The sequence below is a fragment of the Danio rerio genome, chromosome 25, assembly GCF_052040795.2.
Source record: "Danio rerio strain M-AB ecotype USA chromosome 25, GRCz13ab, whole genome shotgun sequence".
Taxonomy (NCBI): Eukaryota; Metazoa; Chordata; class Actinopteri; order Cypriniformes; family Danionidae; genus Danio; species Danio rerio.
Genome location: NC_141045.1, coordinates 23,196,540 through 23,219,114, shown reverse-complemented (window position 1 = coordinate 23,219,114; position 22,575 = coordinate 23,196,540). Strand labels below are relative to the sequence as shown.

General features: G+C 34.7%; 2 protein-coding genes across 4 annotated transcripts in view; one reads left to right on the top strand and one right to left on the bottom strand.

Annotated features, from left to right (window-relative positions):
- LOC147837700 (uncharacterized) overlaps nucleotides 1-22,575 on the bottom strand; it is a 174,198-nt gene that overhangs the window by 13,661 nt on the left and 137,962 nt on the right. The gene's annotated exons all lie outside the window — the stretch shown is intronic.
- The window catches only part of fbxo31 (F-box protein 31), a 35,529-nt gene that overhangs the window by 2,693 nt on the left and 10,261 nt on the right, over nucleotides 1-22,575 (top strand). The window contains exons 2-4 of one of the 3 annotated variants that reach the window (XM_087312265.1): nucleotides 5,336-5,407; nucleotides 8,593-8,677; nucleotides 14,031-14,107. In XM_087312265.1, the coding sequence (XP_087168391.1) occupies nucleotides 8,644-8,677; nucleotides 14,031-14,107 (111 nt within the window). In that variant the 5' untranslated portion in view covers nucleotides 5,336-5,407; nucleotides 8,593-8,643. Of the gene's footprint in view, nucleotides 1-5,335; nucleotides 5,408-8,592; nucleotides 8,695-14,030; nucleotides 14,108-22,575 lie in introns of all 3 variants that reach the window. The other 2 variants (XM_087312266.1, XM_087312264.1) reach the window with 2 other exon arrangements.

The following is a 22,575-nucleotide window of genomic DNA, read 5'->3' as shown; positions in this document are numbered from 1 at the left end:
ATAATTTGACCTTTTTACACAATGGTTGAGTTGAAAACATTTACAAATACTTATTTATAGGATCATATAATGCTGTTAAATTGTGTGTGGGAAATCATATAAATTAAAAAGAAAGAAAAAGAATGCATTTTAGACCAGCATTATCACTTTTTTTTGAGAAGATCCCCTCAGAAATTTTAATTAATTAAATATTAATATTAGAAGAAATAATAATGTAATAAATTAAATTATTCTATAGATTCATGTAAAATGGTAATATTTGTATGATAGCGGGTAACATTTTTTTCAAATAAAAATATTTGAGGCATTTATAATTATGATAAAGACAGTATAGCTGAGCAGCTCTTGAGTCGTTTCAAATTCATCGGTAAAATTAGATTTGACTTGTCTTCCTGACACTGTGTGAATGTTTTTATTCATGCTTGGTACGTTGGTTTACAGTTTTGTGCACATTTTTTTCTTTACAAATATCGTAATAATGATACAGACTTTTTACAAATTGGTACATAAGTCAAGGCCAAAATCATTAGTGAAACACCTGATAGCATATTTAAATGTGTGAATAAAATGTAAATTGCCACCACTGGTCTTATCTCAGTTCTACCAGTTTTCACAGAACCATTTGTTAGTTTGTAAGACCTCTGCAGTTCACTGTAACAGAATAAAGCAGGGCTCCATTTCCCAAAAGCACCGTAAAGCTAAGAAGATTGAAAAAATTATTGTGCGACTAATCGGATATTAGGCATGGACATATATATTGCGATCGTGATTTTCGAAAGTATTAAATCGCTTTGTAAGCGTTTATTATTACCATTTCATGAGTCTCCCCATTCAGTTGAGCGCTTGGACCTGGAAGCTGCTTCGTCACACTTAACAAGCGGATTCAAGTGAAGTCCCATACAGGAATTTGATATATGGCAATATATGAACATGTAAAACTGTAGCTAATATATTTAAACATTAAACCTATATTTGTAGTTCTAGTAGTTGAAAAAAAATGTAAATTGTAAATTTTTTCAATATTTTGAAATATACGTTGCATACTTGACATATTTTATATACAGTCGGTACAGAAAGTATTCAGACCCCTTTATATTTTTCACTCTGTTGTATTGCAGTCATTTGATTAAATCATTTAAGCTCATTTTTTTCCTCATTAATGTACACACAGCACCTCATATTGACAGAAAAACATTTTTGCAGATTTTTTTAAAAGCAGAACTGAAATATCACATGTTCCCAAGTGTTCAGACCCTTTTGCTCAATATTTAGTTGAAGCACCCCTTTAGATGCAACAAGTTTTTTTACACCTGGATTTGGGGATCGTCTGTCTTTTCTCCTTGCAGATCCTCTCCAGTTCTGTCAGGTTGGATGGTAAACGTTGGTGGACAGCCATTTTCAGGTTTCTCCAGAGGTGCTCAATTAGGTTTAAGTCAGGGCTCTGGCTGGGCCATTCAAGAAGAGACACGTAGTTGTTGTGAAGCCACTCCTTTGTTATTTTAGCTGTGTGCTTAAGGTCATTGTCTTGTTGAAAGATAAACTTTCAGCCCAGTCTGAGGTCCTGAGAACTCTGGAGAAGGTTTCATCGAAGATATCCCTCTACTTGGCCGCATTCACCTTTCCGTTGATTGCAATCAGTTATCCTGTCCCTGCAGCCATGATGAGTAGTGCCTGGTTTTCTACCACTTAGAATTAAGACAAAAAGTTCTATCTTTGTCTTATCAGACCAGAGAATCTTATTTCCCACCATCTTGGAGTCTTTCAGGTGTTTTTTAGCAAACTCCACTGAGGAGACGCTTCGGTCAGGCCACTCTGCCATAAATCCCCAACTTGTGGAGGGCTGCAGTGGTGGTTAACTTTCTGCAACTTTCTCCCATCTTCCAACTGCATCTCTGGAGCTCAACCACAGTAATCTTTGAGTTTGTCTTTACCTCTCTCACCAATGTTCTTCTCCCACGATAGCTGGAAAGCCAGCGTTATGAAGCGTTTAAACGTCTTCCATTTATGTATTAGGGAGGCCACTGTGCTCTTTCTTCCATTTATGTATTAGGAAGGCCACTGTGTTCTTAGGAACCTAAAGTGCAGCAGAAGTTTTTTGTTACCTTGGCCAGATCTGTGCCTTGCGACAATTCTGTCTCTGAGCTCTTCAGGCAGATCCTTTGACCTCATGATTCTCAGTCGCTCTGACATGCATTGTGAGCTGTAAAGTCTTATATAGACAGGTGTGTGGCTTTCCTAATCATGTCTAATCAGTATAATCAAACACAGCTGGACTTCAATGAAGTTGTATAACCATCTCAAGGATGATCAGAAGAAATGGACAGCACTCCATTTCTGACTCCAGGAGGTCACCAAGCTGCAGTGATAATACCTACTTGAAATACTTAATTCTAGAGCTGCACAATTCTGTAGATGTAAAATAAAGGTTAATATGAGTCAGCAATTATTATTGTTTTTTCTCAAACATATGATAAAGTAATAATAATATGTGTAGGTCTACTGGTATCTATAAATAATTCAATTCTACTTATAATAGTTCTGATGTTGAATTATGTTTGAGATATAGGCCTGTGCTTGCAATCTGTCATTGACAACATTATTAGACCATTTTATTCACTGGTAAAATCAACATTATATATGCTAGAGTAGTTATACTGTCACTGTAAACATTTATTTTCATGCACAACTATGTGTTCGCTATGAAAGAAAAAACATATCAAATGCTTGTCGCAATCATAACTGTAAAATGCGATATGATTATTTATTTATTTATCAGTTATTTATTTATTTTATCATTTTCACTGCTAAGTGCTGTTTGTTCTTCGCGCGCGGCTCTCGAACGATCACTCTGTGCCACTAACTGAATGTTATTTACAACTTTATTATCTGTTATTCACAGCCTATGCAAGTTCTGTTCACTAAAGTATACGCGCGCTCGTCTATCATTAAGTAGGGCGAACGCCAGCCCTCTCGGTGGTAACAGCTCATCGTTAACAGCTCACGTTACGTGTGATTTTGTGGCCGCGAATACAGCATTATATGAAGACAAAAATTATATTTTTGGGTGAATCATACCTTATAAATACAGTATGTGACTTTTTAACATCATTTGGAGGTGTCCATGTCACTGAGCAACATATGTGAAACAATGAAAAGACTCGTACAGCTGCCTTTGCTTCTCTCCTAAACTTGAAAATATGATTGGCAGAATCGAAAAAATGCTGGATTAAGATCGTCTAGGGCAGGGGTGTCAAACTTATTTTAGCTCAGGGGCCACATGGAGGAAAATCTATTCCCAAGTGGGCCGGACCTTTAATTATTATAAATATAAGTATTATATATGTACAAAAGTATTATATATATTTATATTATATGTACAATATATATTTATATTATATGTATATATATATGTATATTATATTTATATATTTATATTATATGTATATATAATACATATATAAATATAAATATATATATATATAAATACATATATAAATATGTATTTATATATGTGTATAAATATGTATATAAATATGTATAAAAATAAAAAAATATGTATAAATTATATATAAATACATATATAAATATATTATTTATAATATAAATATATATTATATATAATATAAATATATTATATAAATATATTATATATGTATATATAATTTTATTATATGTACAAAAGTGTAATATATATATATGTGTGTGTGTGTGTGTGTGTGTGTGTGTGTGTGTGTGTGTGTGTGTGTGTGTGTGTGTGTGTGTGTGTGTATATTTTTATTTATTTAAATATATAATGCTATATATATGTTGTGTGTGTACGTGTATACATATATATATGGGATGCTACAATACAGTTAGCCCACGGTTCAATACATACCTTGGTTAGGTTTGGTTCTCATGGCTTGACACGTGTTTTTGTTTTTTGTTTTTTTTTGTTTTTGTCATTCTATAGGCAATAGGAACAGCTAAAAAAATGCGAGAGTGTAGTCTGGAACGCGGATCGAGTGCTTTTATAAAATGACAAAAGCCTGCATCTCCAATTACCGAAAATGGCATCAAATCTTTAGCAATAAACACCCGCACTGCCTTTGTTTTTTTTTGTTTTTTTATGTGTCTCAAGCAACGTGTTGGGTATGTTTGCTTGAAAGATTTAGCAAGGGATTGTTGCTATTTGGAGAACTTTATTACCGTCTCTGCTATCCTGCTATCAGTGATATTTCTGGGTGATGGCTCTGCAGATGTGCAGTCATGGTTATACGTGTAAAACAATGCTTGTGTAAAACAGTTATTTTAGTTTTTTCTTTTATTGGCATTATGCTTACCAGCAAAACCGAAATGTCCTCACACTGCAGATTTGAAAGACGACGGCGCTTCCACGAACTTTTGTCTCACTTCGCTTGTCTGAAGCTCATAGGTCAATTTATTTATGGCAGAAACACCATTAAGCCTCGCTAGATCCTCCTGTATGGGCACGCGTTCGTTATAAAACACTCACAGGACATTAATTTGGACAACTATTCATATATTAAATAGTTCACAAAAAAAATACACAAAGAGAGACCTTCACTTTCACTTCATGCATAGTTTGTGAATGAACAGACTTACATGTTGCCTACTAGTTGCAGACGCGATCATGAGGCGGCTTTTTGCACAGAGTTTGAAGTAATCCATCAAAGAACAGGAGAAAGTGCATAAATTCTCGCGGCCCAACTGCAGGAGAGCTGCCTGAGGCCCCCTAGTGGGTAGCCGCTCACCATTTGAGAATCCCTGCTTTATCAAATTAAATTAACCATTTGCAGTTTTGCCACCCAGTGGACACAATTAGAACAGCAGCTTCTTTTATTGAAAAATTACAACTCCTTTCTATATTTTACAGACTGTATGATCTGGCTTACGGGCCGCACGTTTGACATCCCTGGTCTAGGGGGTCAAATTGAGATCGCAATCTTTTTTTGATTAATCGTGCAGCTCTTCTTAGTACCATGTGATATTTCAGTTTTTCTTTTCTAATAAATCTGCGAAAATCTCAGCAATTCTGTCTTTTTCTGTCAATATGAGGTGCTGTGTGTACTTTGAGCAAAAAATAAACTTAAAGCAAATGGCTGCAATATAACAAAGAGTGAAGGGGTCAGAATACTTTCCGTACCCACAGTATGTGAAATCTTAACATGATTTTTTTATGTACAGTAAGTTGTATATTTTCTGATTTATTCAATTTTACTTTGAAGTGAAACATATCAGGAAGTTAGCTGACGTGGGTATGTAATCTAGATTAAGTGTTTTCTTTAGAGTCTAACTTGGAACTAATGCAATTTTTCTTTTTATCTTCTTTCAGAATTTGGTATGAGAGATGACCTGAGGAAGATGGAGATTGTGGGAATATCGAGCCGAGATTTGTATGTGAAACGTAAGTAAATCTAGTAACCTACTGTACAAATTTCAGTAATTTAAGGTATCGTTCAAAAGTATGGGGTCAAAATGATATTTTCTTTTTTTAAGGGCGATAATTCACCCAAAAATGAAAATTCTGGAATCATTTACCCACATGCCACTTAATCAAAACCTATTTATGTTTCTTTCTTCTGATGAACACAAAAGAAGATATTTAGAAAAATGCTGGTAACTGACACTAATTTAGAAAATTCATAAAAACAGTAAAAACACTTTGCCTAACTGTATTAATCAAATGATTCTGAATAAAATGTATAGTAGTATTCACAAGAAGTACTTGTATTCGTTTGATGGAAACAATGCAATTATAGTTATACACACTTGCCTCTTTTATCTCTAAAACGTTAAAACTAAAATTAGCTTTAATTACACTACCTATATACTATAAACCCCTAACTATACACAAAATTTAAGACAGACTATATAAGGACTTTTACATAAAACATAACAATATTAGGTATTTAAGGTTGAAGAAAACAAATAGTGCAACATGAAGAAAACCTTGTTTTTTATTGAGTGAAAGTCAAATGGAGTTTAAATAAAGTGTCTGGTGCATGTGGAAAGAGAGATTGTTACTACAGGTGGTTTGTCAAGCCCACTTACCTGTGTGAGGCACATTCAGAAATGCACAATGTTTTTCAAGAGATATGAAGTGATTGTAGGAAAATGTAAATTTGGCATTTTATCTAAAGGGAATTACTAATGAGGGCAATAGAAGCAACAACATACATATACTATGAGAATTTTGTGCATATGTGTATATAATAAAAACACAAGCATATTGTATTAAACATAAAGATCAGCATCTCTGCTTTGTTGAGATTTAGGCAATGTAAATATGCAATCTTGTCTGATCATTGCTATTTTCTTGTTATTTACTAATTGACAAAAGCCTTGTCGTCTGTCCAAGTTTTAGGAACAGCAAATGATGTCAAAGAAGTTGACTTCTACTTAATCATTTGGTTTCAGAAGTGGCTTATATGAAAGGCATTATTATTTCATACACGCTTATTTTACCTAAATAAAATATGATCATGCCTTGATTTTTAACGATTTATTTAGGACAGTAAGGTCTGACTTTGCTAAGACAAAAGTCTCATCACTTAACAGAAATTATGTACAGTATAGAATATAAAGTCATGGTGCAGTGGAAAAAGAATTAATATTTTGTATGACTCCCTTGAGCTTGGAGGACTGCATCCATACATCCATGCAATGACTCAAATAAATTGAGTTATTGGCAAAGAAAGCATTCTTGCAGGACTCCCAGAGTTCATCGAGTTTCTTTGGGTTCATCTTCAATGCCTCCTCCTTCATCTTACCCCAGACATGCTCAATAATGTTAATGTCTGGTGACTGGGCTGGCCAATTTTCAAGCACCTTGACCTTCCTTACTTTTAGGAACTTTGATGTGGAGGCCCCATACTTAATGTAACCCCAAACCATGATTTTTCCTTCACCAAACTTGACTGATTTCTGTGAGAATCTTGGGTCCATGTGGGTTCCAGTAGGTCTTCTGCAGTGTTTGTGATGCTTGAGATGCAGTTTAACTGATGATTCGTCAGAAAAATTTACCTTCTGCCACTTTCCAAATGATCAACAAGAAGTCAAGTTATTATTTGTTGCTCTTACAACTGGGATTGACGACAAGACTTCAGGTAGTGTAAATCCTTTTTTTTTTTTTTGAGTTGATTTGTAGTAATGATCACATTAAAACAAACATGATATACATTGTTTTCCGATCAGATTAAAAATGAATTCAGAATAACACATCTAGATTTCTTGTTTTTCTAATAGCATTTATTTTCAGCTCTGAGATGTTTAGTTTACCTTTATTCCCTAGTTTAACCAATAGCATAATAGCACCTTCAAGGGAGGCTGGTATAGATCACATAGACCCCATCTGATTGGTCAGATTTGTATACGCAACCTACAAATACTGTACAACCTACGCATTCTTAATTAATCATACACTATTGAAAACAGATGTTGCATATGTTATTATTACAATAAAGATAATGTTTCGATGTATTGTGCAGCCCTAGGTTATACTATGATTAAAAGTGACCTTATTCAAGTGCAATAATTCAATCAGAACAATGTCTCTCACTCATATAAACCATACACTCCTTAAAGCATGGACCCGCAATGAACTTTTGAAGGAATAGTTCACCTAAAAGTGAAAATTCTTGACTCACCCTCTACTTGTTCCAAACATGTTTGAGTTTCTTTTTCTGTTGAACACAAAATATAATATTTGGAAGAATTTTGAAAAGCAGTAGTGATTGGCATCCATGGAAGGAATCTTTTTTTTTATTTTAGTGGACTATTCTTTTTATCTCATTATTATTAAAACAATATCACCGAAGGATATGTTCATGTGTTCATATATAACACAAATCAGTAAAAAGATCAGACCAGTGTTTAAGACTCAGGTCATCCCTGGAGCTAGATTTAGAAAACGTAAACATCGATACTTGATTTGCTGTTGGTTGTGGACTGAACAGAGTGTGATGGATAGGTAAATGTCATTTGTGCTTTTCAAACTCAACTGCTGTGTTTGCTAATGTGATGTCACTCCACCTCATTACATATCATTAATCATTTGCATTTTTTATACCTCAGCTCACAAAGGCTGTTTTAGGAGTATTACACTGTTTATTTTTCTCAGTTTTTTTTTTTTTTGGTCGATTGGTTTACCTGTTTAGAGGAACTTCATTGTCATTGTTGGTTCAAACCAAAGAATATTCAGTTGGTGAAAACACAAATGGTTGTTACTTAAAGAGAAAGATTTTCCCAGTACTTAGTGTGGCAGTTTTATGCAAGTTGTCAGAATCTGAATTTTTATTTGCATTGTAACAAATTTACACGAAATTGTCCAAATCAACAATAGTAGCAAAAAGGGATAAGTAATAAATTAATATAAATAAAGGATAAGTAAACATAACAATAATAATATGAACTTACACATACTATATATATATATATATATATATATATATATATATATATATATATATATATATATATAGTTTGCTGGGTACAAGTACATACTTATTTTCAACATACTTTTTTGACAACACTATTGTGTCAGCTGTTGCCCTCTGCTTTTTTCCCTCTTTCACCTGCACACCTCTTCAGGTGTGAACCCACAGGTGAAGTCAGGACGCTTTATGAAGCTCCTCCCCGATTATGAGCATATGGACTATCGGGACGTGTACACTAGGCTTGGGCGATATTACGGTATTATGGTATACCGCGGGATCTAAAAATAGCAACGGTGTCAGTTTCAATACCGTTATACCGTCATAAAGTATTAAATATCCTTTATTTAATGCCTAAAAAACGTGTGTGTGGTTGTCATCACGGGACAGTGTGGAGGAGAGAGATAGAGGAAGAGGGAGGGGGAGAGGGTGAGAGGGAGGGGGAGAGAGGGACAGGGAGACGTGACGTGACGCGCTTCAAAGTGACCTGCAGTTTGGCAGTTTAGACTGAACAGAAGGGAGACGTGCTTAATATGAACGAGAGGTCTGCATTAGAGCTGAAGATCTTTGCCCGAACCTGGCGAGACCCGAAAAAATCCAAATCCCTGCATTAAAATCCATCCCTGCAAAGGTGAAGCAAATTATGACGAAGTAGTAAAAAAAGAGAATTTTGACGGCGGTCAAGCCAGTCACTAGCTCATAAGGAGCGGTTATTCCAGCCGCAGGTATTTAGCGGTCGCTCATACACTGCGTATTACGGTAGAGCCCTAAACCGCAAGTTGACAGGTAAAATGACGAGGCCACTCGCTACCCTGAAACTACGGTCATGGAAAATTAAATGGATGTTCCTGACTGGTATAAGATGAATAAACAATCCTACCTAAAACTTGCAAAATCAGCCAGATCAGAACTCTGCATCTCGGCCTGTAGCAGTAGCAGTGAAATGGTGTTCAGTGCTGGACGCACATGAGCGCAAGACTGCGCTAAAGCCAGTGGATTTAATAATGTTCCTCCACAAACACACGTAGCCTAATCTTGGTGAGTAAAGGGTTTTAAATTATAAATAAATATTAATTAAACCATATAATCATAATGTAGACAGAGTATACAGACTAATGGTGGCATTATTCTTTTAATATTCAGCTTCAATTTAGTTACTGCCAAAATACCCGTCATCATTTAGAGTTTATTTTAATTTGATTTGTTAAGCAAGATTTCTTTTCATTGGTGTGTTGGCCAATTTAAAGGCTAAGTGCATGTAGACCTATAGAGTGCTGAGATGTTACGATGTTACAGAGGACTTATTTTATTTCTTTGTTCCAACTTTCAAGTGGGATATAGTCTACGTTTGTTACGAATAAATGCTGTTAAAACATATAAATGACTCATTCTTGAAAAAATGCATTAGAGCTGTAAGGGCTTTATAAAGCTGTCAATCAAAATGTACGTGTCGGACTCGGGACCTATCGGGTATAATTTTTATGGCCCGATTACAGCTCTCTGCATTCCCGCGGGAGCCGGCCAGATTTCTTACGGTGTGGGAGTAAATTTCTGAATAAATCGCGGGAGAGATGTGTGTGTTTGTGTAAGACAGAGAAAGTCTCTCTCTCTCTCTCTCTCTCTCTCTCTCTCTCTCTCTCTCTCTCTCTCTCTCTTTCTCTCTCTCTCTCTCTCTCTCTCTCTCTCTCTCTCTCTCTCTCTGCCTAAGGTCGCATAGAATGTATTCAGTTTCTGAATGGTTTAGGCTCAAGCCAACAGTTTGGTGACGCTGTCTGAGCCTTACGTCATAATAATTTTTTTATTACGCCGGTAATACCGGATACCGGGGTAAAATATGGAGGCGGTTTGACGGTCTCAAAATTTGGACACCGCCCAAGCCTAGTGTACACACACTGTATGTACTGTGTTTGTGTGTTAGGATTTGTGGTAATGAAACTAAACTACTGCCTGTGAAGCTGATGGTTGAAGATGCTCTTTGCTATTGATGGGGTGTTCCAGGTTCATTGCAAGTTAAGCTGACAAACATGGTATTGATTGAACTCCATATTTAAAAATGATTACTGAAGTGCTCTCATATTTTTTTACTCATAATTTTCATTGCAGCATCACATTTTCTCAGTGTTCATTTCTGGTACTTTTTAATTGAAGAATCTTCATTTAAAAGAACTTAAAAATGTTTTTTTTTTTCATGTCTATGCTTGAAATTGCTAAAAGGGATTGTGCACCCAAAAATGAAAATGTACTTAGATTAAGTTTTTAAGTTTCTTTCTTTTGTTGAACACAAGATAATATATCTTGGAGAATATTGGAGATTGATAGCCATTCATAATACTTTTGGAGCAACTCTAACAACACTATGTTAGGTGAAATTTGGACAAATTCAACATTGGGTTAAATATGTTAATTAAATTTAAACTACACTTTTTAACTTAATAGTCAGGCTTGTCCATATTTGACCCTACATTGAGTTGTGACACCCTAATTTAGAATGCAAATTTGGAACAAGAGGGTGAGTAAATGATGATATTGTTTTCAGTTTGCGGTGTACTACAGTATACCTTTAAATGGAATATACCATCTCTACAGTATATACAGTTAAAGTCAGTATTATTAGCCCCCCTTTGAATTATATATGTATAATAGAGAAAGTCTTATTTGTTTTATTTTGGCAAGATAAAAAGCAGTTTTAATTTTTTTAAACACCATTTTAAGGACAAAATTATTAAGCTATATTTCTTTTCGATATTCTACAGAACAAACCATTATTATACAATAACTTGCCTAATTACCCTAACCTAACCCTAAGTATATTAGGATAATATGAATTTTCAGTTTACTGCCATTTCAATTTCTTTTTTGATTGTAAATGAAATTTCACTGTTTGATAATTTATTATTATTTATTTATACTATTTATAAAAAATAGTATGTTAGAAAATGAATATTTACTTTACTACTCAAGTCAACTCAAGTGGTTTAAAACCGTTATGAATAAAGAATATTCTGTTCTGGAACACAAAGGAAGGTATTTTGAAGAAAGCTGAAAACTGGTAATCATTAAAAAAACAAATACTATGGAGGTCAATGGTTGCTGGTTTCCAGTTTTCTTCAAAATATCTTTCATCATGTTCACTTAAGCAGAAACAAGTTTGACAAAAGTGAAGGGTAAATACAAATGACAGAAATTTCAGATTTGAGTGAACTATCCCTTTAAGTACAAATATTAGGATAAAACTTAAATGCAAATTTGGAGAAATGTTGCATTGAAAGCTAAAAATACATGACTGATCCTAAAACCAGTGAAAAAAAATTTGACAATTTTATTAATGAAAAAAAGAGGAGCACTTTTAATGATTTTCACAGATCCACATGATCCACAGGAATTGTTTCAACGAGGCCTGTAAGTTAAACTTGAGCAGTAATGCAAGTTTGATTTTAGTTTGATAATCAGGTAATCGCCACTTTTGTCACATTCTCAACTTATTTTGATAATGGAACATTCCATATAGGCTGAATCTAAATTTGCATCATGTTTACCTCACTGGTGATAGAAAAGTACATATGGATGTATAAAATTGAATCTAAGTTGACACCATTAGAAGCTACTGTAACTTTTGTTTTCATCATTACCATCTTTGATATTTTAACATTTATTTAATCATCTTGCTAAGTTCATTACATTAAAACATATTTATTACTGTTTTTTGAATGTATTTAAGTTTAGATTTGGCATCACATTCCCTGCCGTTTTTTCAATTGAAAAAAGATGTTTACTTGCACAAGGACTTAAAGGAGTAGTTCACCCAAAAATGAAAATTACCCCTTAATTTACTCACCCTCAAGACATCCTCAGTGTACATGACTTTTTTCTTTCAGACGAACACACATGGAATAGTTTCAAATTTTATCCTGGCTCTTCCTTAATGGTTTTAGGTAGTGACTTTTATTTTGCAGCTTCCAAAAAGCCCATAAATCCATCATCAAACAAACCCATACAAACACATGTTTTATTGTCACAATTACCAGCGATCTAGTTTATGCCTACACATATGCTTCTTTAATAAACTACAACTCCCGTCATGCATGTCAGACACATCAGTTCATGATTACACACACACGCCTGGAAGCTCATGATGGACTAATCCCACACACAGACACACACAGAGATTTTGCTGGGTCATGTTCCCCTGTAAGATTTCTTTGCCTTGACCTTTCGTGGATTTTGATTTTTGCTTTGTTCATTGTTTTGTAGTTTTGTCTCCTGTCCTGATCATTCTCAAATAAAGCTGCATTTGGAACGAGCCCTGTTGGCACGTTCATTCTTACGTAACAGAATTGTCATGCAGGCAAAGGTTAACACAGGAACAGACAGGAGCATACAGATAAACTAAAAGTGTAGTCAGAGTACAGGTGAATGGTCCAGACAGGTGGCAAAACGACATAAAACAATAAACAAAGCAAAGGTCAAAAACACGAAAGGCAGGAACAAGAAACTGCTTTAAATTGCTGACTTACAAATTACAAGACTCAGCAATGGTGTGCGTGTGTTGTGTTTAAAGTCAATCTGATTAGTCAGCTGATTATCAGCTGTTTGTGTTTGCAATCAAGGGGAATCTGGGCCAGGTGTGTAAGTGAATGGCATCAATGGGATCTGTAGTTTATTAAATTGGCAGATTGTAGTTCTCCAGTGATCTGCAAATACTACATTGTTGGTGATCATGATATTTATGAAGCAGTACCTTGGGCTTTTGTAACACAAAATATTTAACATTTTTCAAATTAAAAGACACTATTAAACAGCATGGAAGAGCCAGGATAAAATGTTTTAACTGTGTTTGTCTGACAGAAAAAAAAAGTCTTATATATGGATTGAGAATATATTATTGTGTCATTTATATTTACAAACTTTTATCCCCTCTCCACCGAATTGGCTCTATCACTGTCCCTCCACTCCACCAATAGCTGGTGTGTGGTGAGCGCACTGGCGCCGTTGTCCTGTGGCAGCCGTCGCATCATCCAAGTGGATGCTGCACACTGGTGGTGGTGTGGAGAGACCCCCCCTCATGATTGTGAAGCGCTTTGGGTGTATGGCCATACACAATAAATGCGCTATATAAAAAATACACATTACATTTACATTACATTTTCATTATTCCACGAAATACTCCTTTTAATGTTATTATTCACCTGGAAATTATACTGGCATACTATTTGTATTTCATAAATCATTTGATAAGGGTAAATGCAAATTGGGACACAGTCTTGGTTTGGGCTAGAAAGCAGCACAAGGGCAGCTTCTGTGTGTCCTGTATGTGTGTGCGTGAAACAGGATGGCAATGGGTGCAGAACGAAGCAGCTGTGCTAACATGAGCTGACGGTGTGAGATGCAGATAATATAAACCTGAGCAAGAATTGACTAATATTAGCAAAGAATTATGATTTTTGTTTCAGGTTTTTGCATGGCTCATGATTGGATTCATTTAAACACACAAGCATTCATGAGTTCCTGCACCATGCGCAAATGATTTCATCCAATTGAACATGCGCCTAAGCCACTTTGTGATGTATTAATTAATTGTTTGTGCTTGTTTTCTAGTGTTGCATCCTTATCGGCATATTCTGGGTCTCTGGCAGCCTGATATCGGGCCCTATGGAGGACTGCTGAATGTGGTGGTAAGATCACAAAACAATAACACAATTTAATTAGAATTTAAATACAAGACATACATACATATTGTGATGGTGATATGGTGGGTGTTACACGGTAAATCTCAATAGACTGAAATTGAGTAAAAATTTTAGATACAAAACATTGAACTGCTTTATTTAACAACATTTTTCTGAAGTGTAACAGTAGCTTAGTTATTTTAAAGCAGGATGTTTCCCAGTAAAACAAACTCACTTTTAAAGCAAGTAGAAGTTGTGGAATGATGTTATATGATGGTAAAGGTAACGTAGCAGTATCAGTGTTTACCCTATCATTAAATGAGAGGGGCGCCCCACCCTCCCAACTGCTTTCCCCGCCCCCCTTGAAGTCAAGTTAATTGTATTTTTTATAGCGCCAGATCACAACTTTTAAACAGCTAAATAGCCGTATGTATTATCTTATTTACACGAAGGCATGAAGGGCTTGAAATTGCAACCATTTTGGTCGTACATACACCCGAATTTTAATCTATGCGACCTTATAATATATTTGGGAGCATTTGTGCGACTGCATGTAATGTTTGTAATGCGACCTGTTTGATACTAAGCAAAGCATTTGTAAAATGGCTGATGTGTCATTGTGAACTTTAACATTGGAGCACATAATATATAATGTAATGGTTATAGCTGTGATTTTTTTTTAGCCATTAGCTTTAATGTCAATAGCATAAATATGATTAATCTCAGAACTGTGGCTATATTTCAAGTATTTTCCGTTTAGACTGGATTGATATACACCAAATGTATAGTGTACAGTCAGTTAACTGAATCCATTATTGATGAAAAGTACATCTAAAAGCTTAAATGTGATTCTGTCGTTTGATTGTTAAATGTTTTAAACTGCGTACAGAGTTGACATTTTTTACCATTTTGTTCTTTAGCTTGAGATGCTATCATCAAACCAGATATCACATGGCATGTCTAAAACCAAATTTTATGTCATGTTTTGTCATCATAGTTTTCAAAAAAGTGAATGAGAAGTTCAGTGAAATATCACAATAACAAGTAACATATAATTAATGTACTATTGGTGTATAGAAAGCATTAGTATTAATATAAGTGCTTTACAGATTTTTATGCCTTTTCATAACAGATGTAACAAGAGTTGACCAGAATGTAGGGACAGACACAAAATGTATTTTTTTTATCACTAAAATTACAAATAATAGAGTAAATAGAGGTTTCATGCACATGTTTACTTTAACTTTATAATGTAAACACATAAAAAAGAAGGAAATGTGTTTTTAGTAATTAACTATTTAATGGCATGCACTTAGGGACATTTTTAAGACAAAGAGCCCTATCATACACCCGACGCAACATGGCACAAAATGCGATGCAAATGTTGTTTGCTAGTTTCAGCTCGACGCAAGTGTCATTTTGACGTTTTGCACCACACTGTTTAAATAGCAAATCCATTTGCACTCATCTGTGCGCCCATAGACGTTCTGGTCTAAAGTGTTAAGGCGGATTGCTGGCACGTTGCTATTTTGAGAATCTAAAATAGACTGCACAACAGAACATCTGAGAGCAGGTCTAAAGTCCAGCGCAGAGTGTGTTTGTTATGCGTCCAGTTTTACCACTTACAGAGTCTGCCACGGAAATAGCAAATGTGCCATGGCACGATGCAACTGACTCTTAAAAGGAATGGGAGATAAGACTCTGATTGGTTTATTCTAAAAACACACCTATAACTCATTAGCATAACCCTGTTAGCCATGCATGACGGCGAAAAGCACATTTTTGCATTCTTAAAATAGCAAAAGTAGATTCAGACACGACCTTAATGCTTTTGCGCCCTGCAATCTTTAATCTTTAGATCTTTAAAATAGAGCCCAAAATTTTCCAAAGTACACATTTAAACATTAGTTTTAGAGATTACCCAACTTAATTTGTTATTATTCAAAAATATGAAGCATTAAACATAAACATTAAGTTATTTGTTTTCAAAAAATAAGGTTGGAGACTAAATTTACTATTTAAATTTACCCACAATTCTTAAATCACTCAAAACATAAAGTAGATATTTTAAATTAAATTTTATTTACAATGGCTATGTCCGAAATCACATGCTTTCATATTATAAAGTACGCTAAAAACAGTTTGCGAGCCGAGTAGTATGTTCTAATTCATAGAATTTGAAAAACAGGATGCGAGAAGTACCCACATGACTTACTACCTCCGGCAAGATTCTAAAGTGTGCATTCCATGCACGCTGCGCTATCCCATATTGCCCCGTGAGAGAATTCATAAATGGGAGTGAAGCGACGCAACTCATGTGGCTAGGTTACGTAATCATGACAAGTAGCAGGCGGTTTCAGATGTAGCCTATACGTTTTTTAGAATGTTGCTTTTAGTTAGTGCACTAAATTGTATTAAATATCCACTTCTAATGTAATTCATGTAAACGTTTATATAGTATCTTTTTAAAAACTAAAGTTGTTGATAATATGTTATTTAATCATACTATTGAGATCACTTTGGCTTCAAATGGTTCAAAGTCATTCAGGAAATAATATTTGGGTGCATATTTTAAAAAAAGAACTAGAAAAAGGATTCCATTTGATAAACCATTTTGAATTTACTATGAATTAGACCAATGGTTCCCAACCTTTTTTTGACTGAGACTCCCTTTTCCCTGGAAGATATTGTGAGGCCCCCTTCAAATTTAGTTATGGCTGATTCCAGCGTTATGGACGTGACATTTGCAGAAAAAAAATGAAACGTATATACTCGGAGAATGTATATGTTAACATTATATTGAAATATCTGTTTATATTTTTATTACCCCTTAACCATGGAGTTCAGGCATCAAAAAAATATCAGTCTATGCAGGTGTTTTATATTTAAAATGACGGCAAAATGAATGCGTTACGGACGTGACAAAAAAAAGACATGAGTTTTGTGAGTTGACATACTTGGTTAAAATTCTGTGAATAAAAACGCAGAAGCCAAAAATATATATAACAGTCAAAAGGATAAGGGTTGGCTCTGCATGGGACATTTATAATTCATTTTATTTAGTTTTTCATTTTTGCATTAATGAGGGAAAACTATCGTTACGGACGTGACTTGTCTTCGTTACGGACGTGACTGCTCTGAAATTGACAGTTGACACATTATGAAAATCAGAGAAATGCTTTCAAAACTTGACAAAAGACCTATTTGTGGATAGCTGTTGGGTGTGTAAACCAATAAACTTTAACCTCTGAGACATCTGAATGGTAAGGTTGCACAATTAATCAAACTTAAATAGATATCTCCTTGTTATATTTAATTCGTATTATGGCATGTGTGTTGTTAAAGGTTAACGCACGTTCGAATGTTCAAAACTCAATTCGGAAACAGCGGTGCATGCTAACATGGTGCTTTTATTCTCTGAATAATATAGAATTGATAATAAACATAATCAGCTATAATAGGCCTATGTTTATCGGGCTCCTTTCCAGACAAACTTGAATTGAATCATTGCCCGACTGTTAGTGCGCAAGACCGTGTCTACGTGGCGAATATTCAAAATCTAGTTGTGTCACAGTTATGGCAATATTATATTTGACAAAGTTTATTTTAGTTTATTCTAGTTAATGTGTTAGTCGATTGAATAAATAGTCTAATTTGTCCACTCGCGCTTGCTTTCTTTTTCTCGTCGGCAGTCACTTCAGGACAGGTTGAAAAAATTTAAACAGAGGACCAGGATGAGAGAGAAAACTTTATTATGAAAGATTTTGTGAAAAATAGCCATAATTGCAGGCATGTACAATGGATGACTATAATATTTATATTTTTAGGCTATAGTTTATAACCGATTGTGTAAAATATTGAATGACATTACAGCTGCAGGTGCTATCGATTTACTAACAAATTAAATACTCCTATAATGTAGTTAAAGCTTAGATTAATATCAAGATTTTATTCTTATTTTGCCGCCTGTAAAATAATTTTAATAAGCACTCAAGCACATTTGCCGGGTGCTGGAAATCTTTGAAAATGTTTTCATTTTAATGTAGGCTATAGCCTTTCCAGCTTTGAAAGTGCTTAGATTTTGGATAAAGGGCTTGGAAAATTAATTGTATCGCTATGATAATTTATCTTTATAAATGGTTATTTAATTAATAAAATAAAAACATATTTATGCTCTGCATGAAATGAAAACTCCGCTGTGGCCTGTGCAAGTGCCTGCAGCCTGACCCATGGCGTGCGCATTTTGAGCAATGGGAAAAGACCAAATGCATGGAGGTTATTGATTTTGCGCCCTGCATGTGCGCCTCGCGTTTTGCCATTGCCCGCTTTGTGAGCTCCAGAGGAAAAGCATGTTACCTCAGTGGCGTCTTTCATTCTTCAATCAAATGAAAGCAGAGGCGGGGTTTCCTTTGAGGTGACAAAGTGTGTTGTCAAGATACGGCGAACTTTTTAATAACGGAGTAGAGACTTGTGGTCGCTCTTTTAAGTCATCCAAAGTTGTATGACTTTACAAATCTTGAATTTCATAATATTATTTTAAAAATTAAATTATGACAACCTTGACAGCAACACTAGCGCACAATAGACCAGCTGATTCAGTTGTTACCAATAGTGACATAAAAAAAAGGACCGTGCTCCTTTTTTTCTTGTCAATATAAAATGCATTGCGGAGCACCACACGTCTCTGGAATGAAAAAGAGCGTTCGTTGTGATCGGCCTCTATGAGCAACACATATTTGTTAACTCGCAGAACAGTAACACGTGCAAACACGTGCTTACAGATGTATTTTGCAAAAGAAGCAAAATGAAAGAATGATATTCTGGCCACAGTTTGACACAGGAGTTGACACAGGAGTTGACGAACCAGCGCTGATGCTGGTCGTCTGTGCTGCCTGGAGCCGCGTCATAAACTCAACTAGGTATATTGATGATTTAGTGCAGACTAACCAACAAACCAATTTTTTTTCCATTTGGAAAATAACAGTTATTATTAGTTCTTATATACATTTTAAATAGAATACATAGCCTAATCTAGAAAATCAAACAAAGCCAAATATTTTAGGATAACTTCGCACCAAACTGATGCTTTCATTTTACAGCTTAAAAAACATGTATGCAAATTAATACAGTATCATATGTAAATAACAAAATTGTTATATCCTTAGCCTATATTTAACAAAAAGTATAGGTTCAAAGCCTTATGGTTCATCATTATCTTTCACTATAGCGCGCGCGCGCACATGAACCGCAAGTAAGACAGAGGAAATAGGCTAATAAATTATAATTAAGACATAATCTTTAAACTAATGACTTCTATTAAAAATGTTGACAGGTTTTGTAATATTATAACAGCGGAGCATTAATTGAATGCATTTTTTCCATAAAGCAATCTATTTGAGCTAGCCTAATATTTTTTAATTGACGGAAGAAAAAAAACACGATTGGACAAACAGCCTATGCCGATTCTTAAAAAGCATTCAGTCAATGTTTTCGTTTTGTAATCTTAATTTGTCATTTAAGTGAAAAAGATCTAGAGCAGGATTTATTTTATTATTTTTGTTAGTTTATTCAGTTTTTCTGTGCTGCTAAAAAACACTGTAGGTGCGTGAAGATGCTCCTTCTGTATGCTGTTCGCATGTTAAAATAACCTAAATCAGTATTTTAAAATGCAATATTTAATGTGTCAGACAAAATAGGCACGTCAATTTTTTTATTAAATAATATTTTGATATTAATCTGTTAACGGTTAATATCGCTTAACGAGCGGTTGTTTGTTGGCAAAATGAATGGAAATCAGCATTCCTAGTTTGGCATAAATTGTATCTTAACTATTTCATCTATTTTTTGACGGTCAGTTACCCTATCTACAAAAGAAACAAGTGCTTCAACACAAGGTGCTGCATCGCCAAAACACCAAGATTATGCACCAAGATTATGGCATGTAAAATGTTGTTCTCTTTATTAAACATTTATTTTTGAAATGTTACTAAAATGGTTTATAGCTAACTGAAATGTTCAGTTCTTGAAATAACATATGGATGTTATGTAATGTAAGTCAGTAATTGTAATGCAGCATCATAATGAACAAATATGCGCTAGTCATTGGCTTATATTAATAAGGAGTTCAAAAATGGTCACGTCCGTAACGCAAAATTGTAGTTGTTAAAAGCAAAGACCTGAGATGAGTTGGCGATCATAATTAGTATGGACATATTTTGGCTTTGTATACAAAGTTTCATTTTATTTGTTATTATATTTATTCCACAATATAAACTTTTTCATTAAATCGTTACGGACGTGACACGTGGCCGAAGCTGCGTGATGTCTTAAATATGTAGCTCATAAATCAAAAGGGCAATAATGTTATGAAAAAGTAAGGGTAATTATTTATACTACAGACTCCAATCCTTCTGCAGAATGATTACTGTTAACATAAAGCATGGAAAAGGTGAGTCTTTAATCCCTTTTTTTAAAGCACGAAATGTGGTTGGATTATAATGAAATTTACCATTGGCACAATCCTCATATTTCATGGATAAACAAACCAATTTCCTTAAAAATTCAACAAGAGCACATCATTACAATAAAATATAGACCTTAATGAGCAAATTTAAATAGGTTTTGTTATTTTGGTCAAAAGTTTATTTTTTCATGATAAGGTTGACATTTTCATGGAATTGCTCTTATATAACCGCTCATAAAATTTTGCAGTAATGATGACAAAAAATTTTGTTTTCAAATATACAGTATGTTTATTACTATATCTAGATATGTTTATGCACAAATAATAGCCTAATGTAAAATATAAAGCAAAACATCGGTAGGCTTTCTGTGTTTGTCTAAGAAAACAAATTTTTCCGAAATGTGAATATTCCATACAAGCTGTCAATTCTTGTCACCGCGCATCACACCGCTTGTGCGCACATACCGTGCACCTCCATTGGAAACAACAAACTTGTGCAAACTCTAGAAATACGAGATATGCGACCACATAAAAGGCAGCCGTCATCTGTGATCTCCATCAGTTGATCAGACATGCTTGATTCACCTGATTTGTTGAAAAATGGGTTGCGGATCCATTCCTTGGCAGTTCCTTTACTTGGCCTTTTTCCCTTGGCAAAGAAACTTTCCAAAGACATCTGTGTCTTACTCATTTTGCTGCTTTTGGGTTATATTTGGATGCTAAAGTGACCGAGATGTAAGCAAAAGAATAAAGTCATTTTTCTAAATAAAACACTGTTCAGACTCAAATAATAATAAAACGTAAATAATTAATTAATGATTTCTTGTGCAGCCTGGTACCAATTGATCCACGGACCGATGGTCGAGGACCACTGAGCTAGGGGATAAAATGAGCTAAGGCAGCATGATCATTCTCCGAATTGTCCACTGCTAAGAATTTTTTTAAATATGAAGCAACCCCCCACAAAGCTCGCTGAGGCCCCCTTGTGGGCCGGGACCCCCTGTTGGGAGCTGCTGAATTAGACCATAATAATCCTAATTTACCTTACTGCATTTTATTAGTGGGTGAAATAAATTCTCCCATGGCTTGTCACATATAAATGAGTAATATCACATGGGAAGCAGTGCATTATGGCTGTATATTGACACTAGTGGGAGGCATGCTTGGACTTGAGGCCAACATTCAGCCATATCGCACTGCTGCAATTGTGATATTGCGTTTTTACAACAGTTCGACATAATTGTGTATGAAAAAGAAAGTCAAACACTGAGAGTCTCAAAAATTCTTTTGTTCAAGGAACTACATTCTTCAACCATTCATTCACATCTGCAGCTGACGTCAGAACAGCAGAAACAATTGTTCATTCACCAACATCACTGTAGAGCTAGTATTTAAATGATTCTCTAGTGTAATGTCTATAAATATGATAAAACAGGTGCTTTTGCTGACATTTTAAGATTATGAAGCTAAACGGCATGAAATGCCATCAGTCTACAGAGATTTCTCTTTCTGGTGTTTCTTTGTTGCAATTGGGATATCACAATATTTAACCCAGAAAAAGCCAAAGTAAATCAAAAACAATCAGATTACTATGTTATAAGTACAGCACTACAACATGCAAAAGTGAGAGATCTGTATCACTTATCTGTTCTATAATGGTTTGTTCAGCTGTAGTTTGAAACTTATTCTGAGAAAACGTGAAGCATCAATTTCTTTGCTCTGCTCAGTGACAGGTTGATGACCGCTGACGAGTCTTGAAATTATAAATATTTTCAAAATTATCCTTGTAAGTAAACTACATAGACAATCTAGACAACTACATTCTCACCAAAAAAAAAAGCCTTAAAAGCACATTATGTTGTCTAACAGCTGCAATATTTGTCAAACTGTTGTAAGTTTATTGATCTGCTGTCACTTTATGTGGGCAGAGTAATACAGAAGTGTGAAGAGGCTGTACAAGTGCTGTTGTTGCAGAATATTGCACTGTTCTCAGCCAATAAGATTCAAGAAA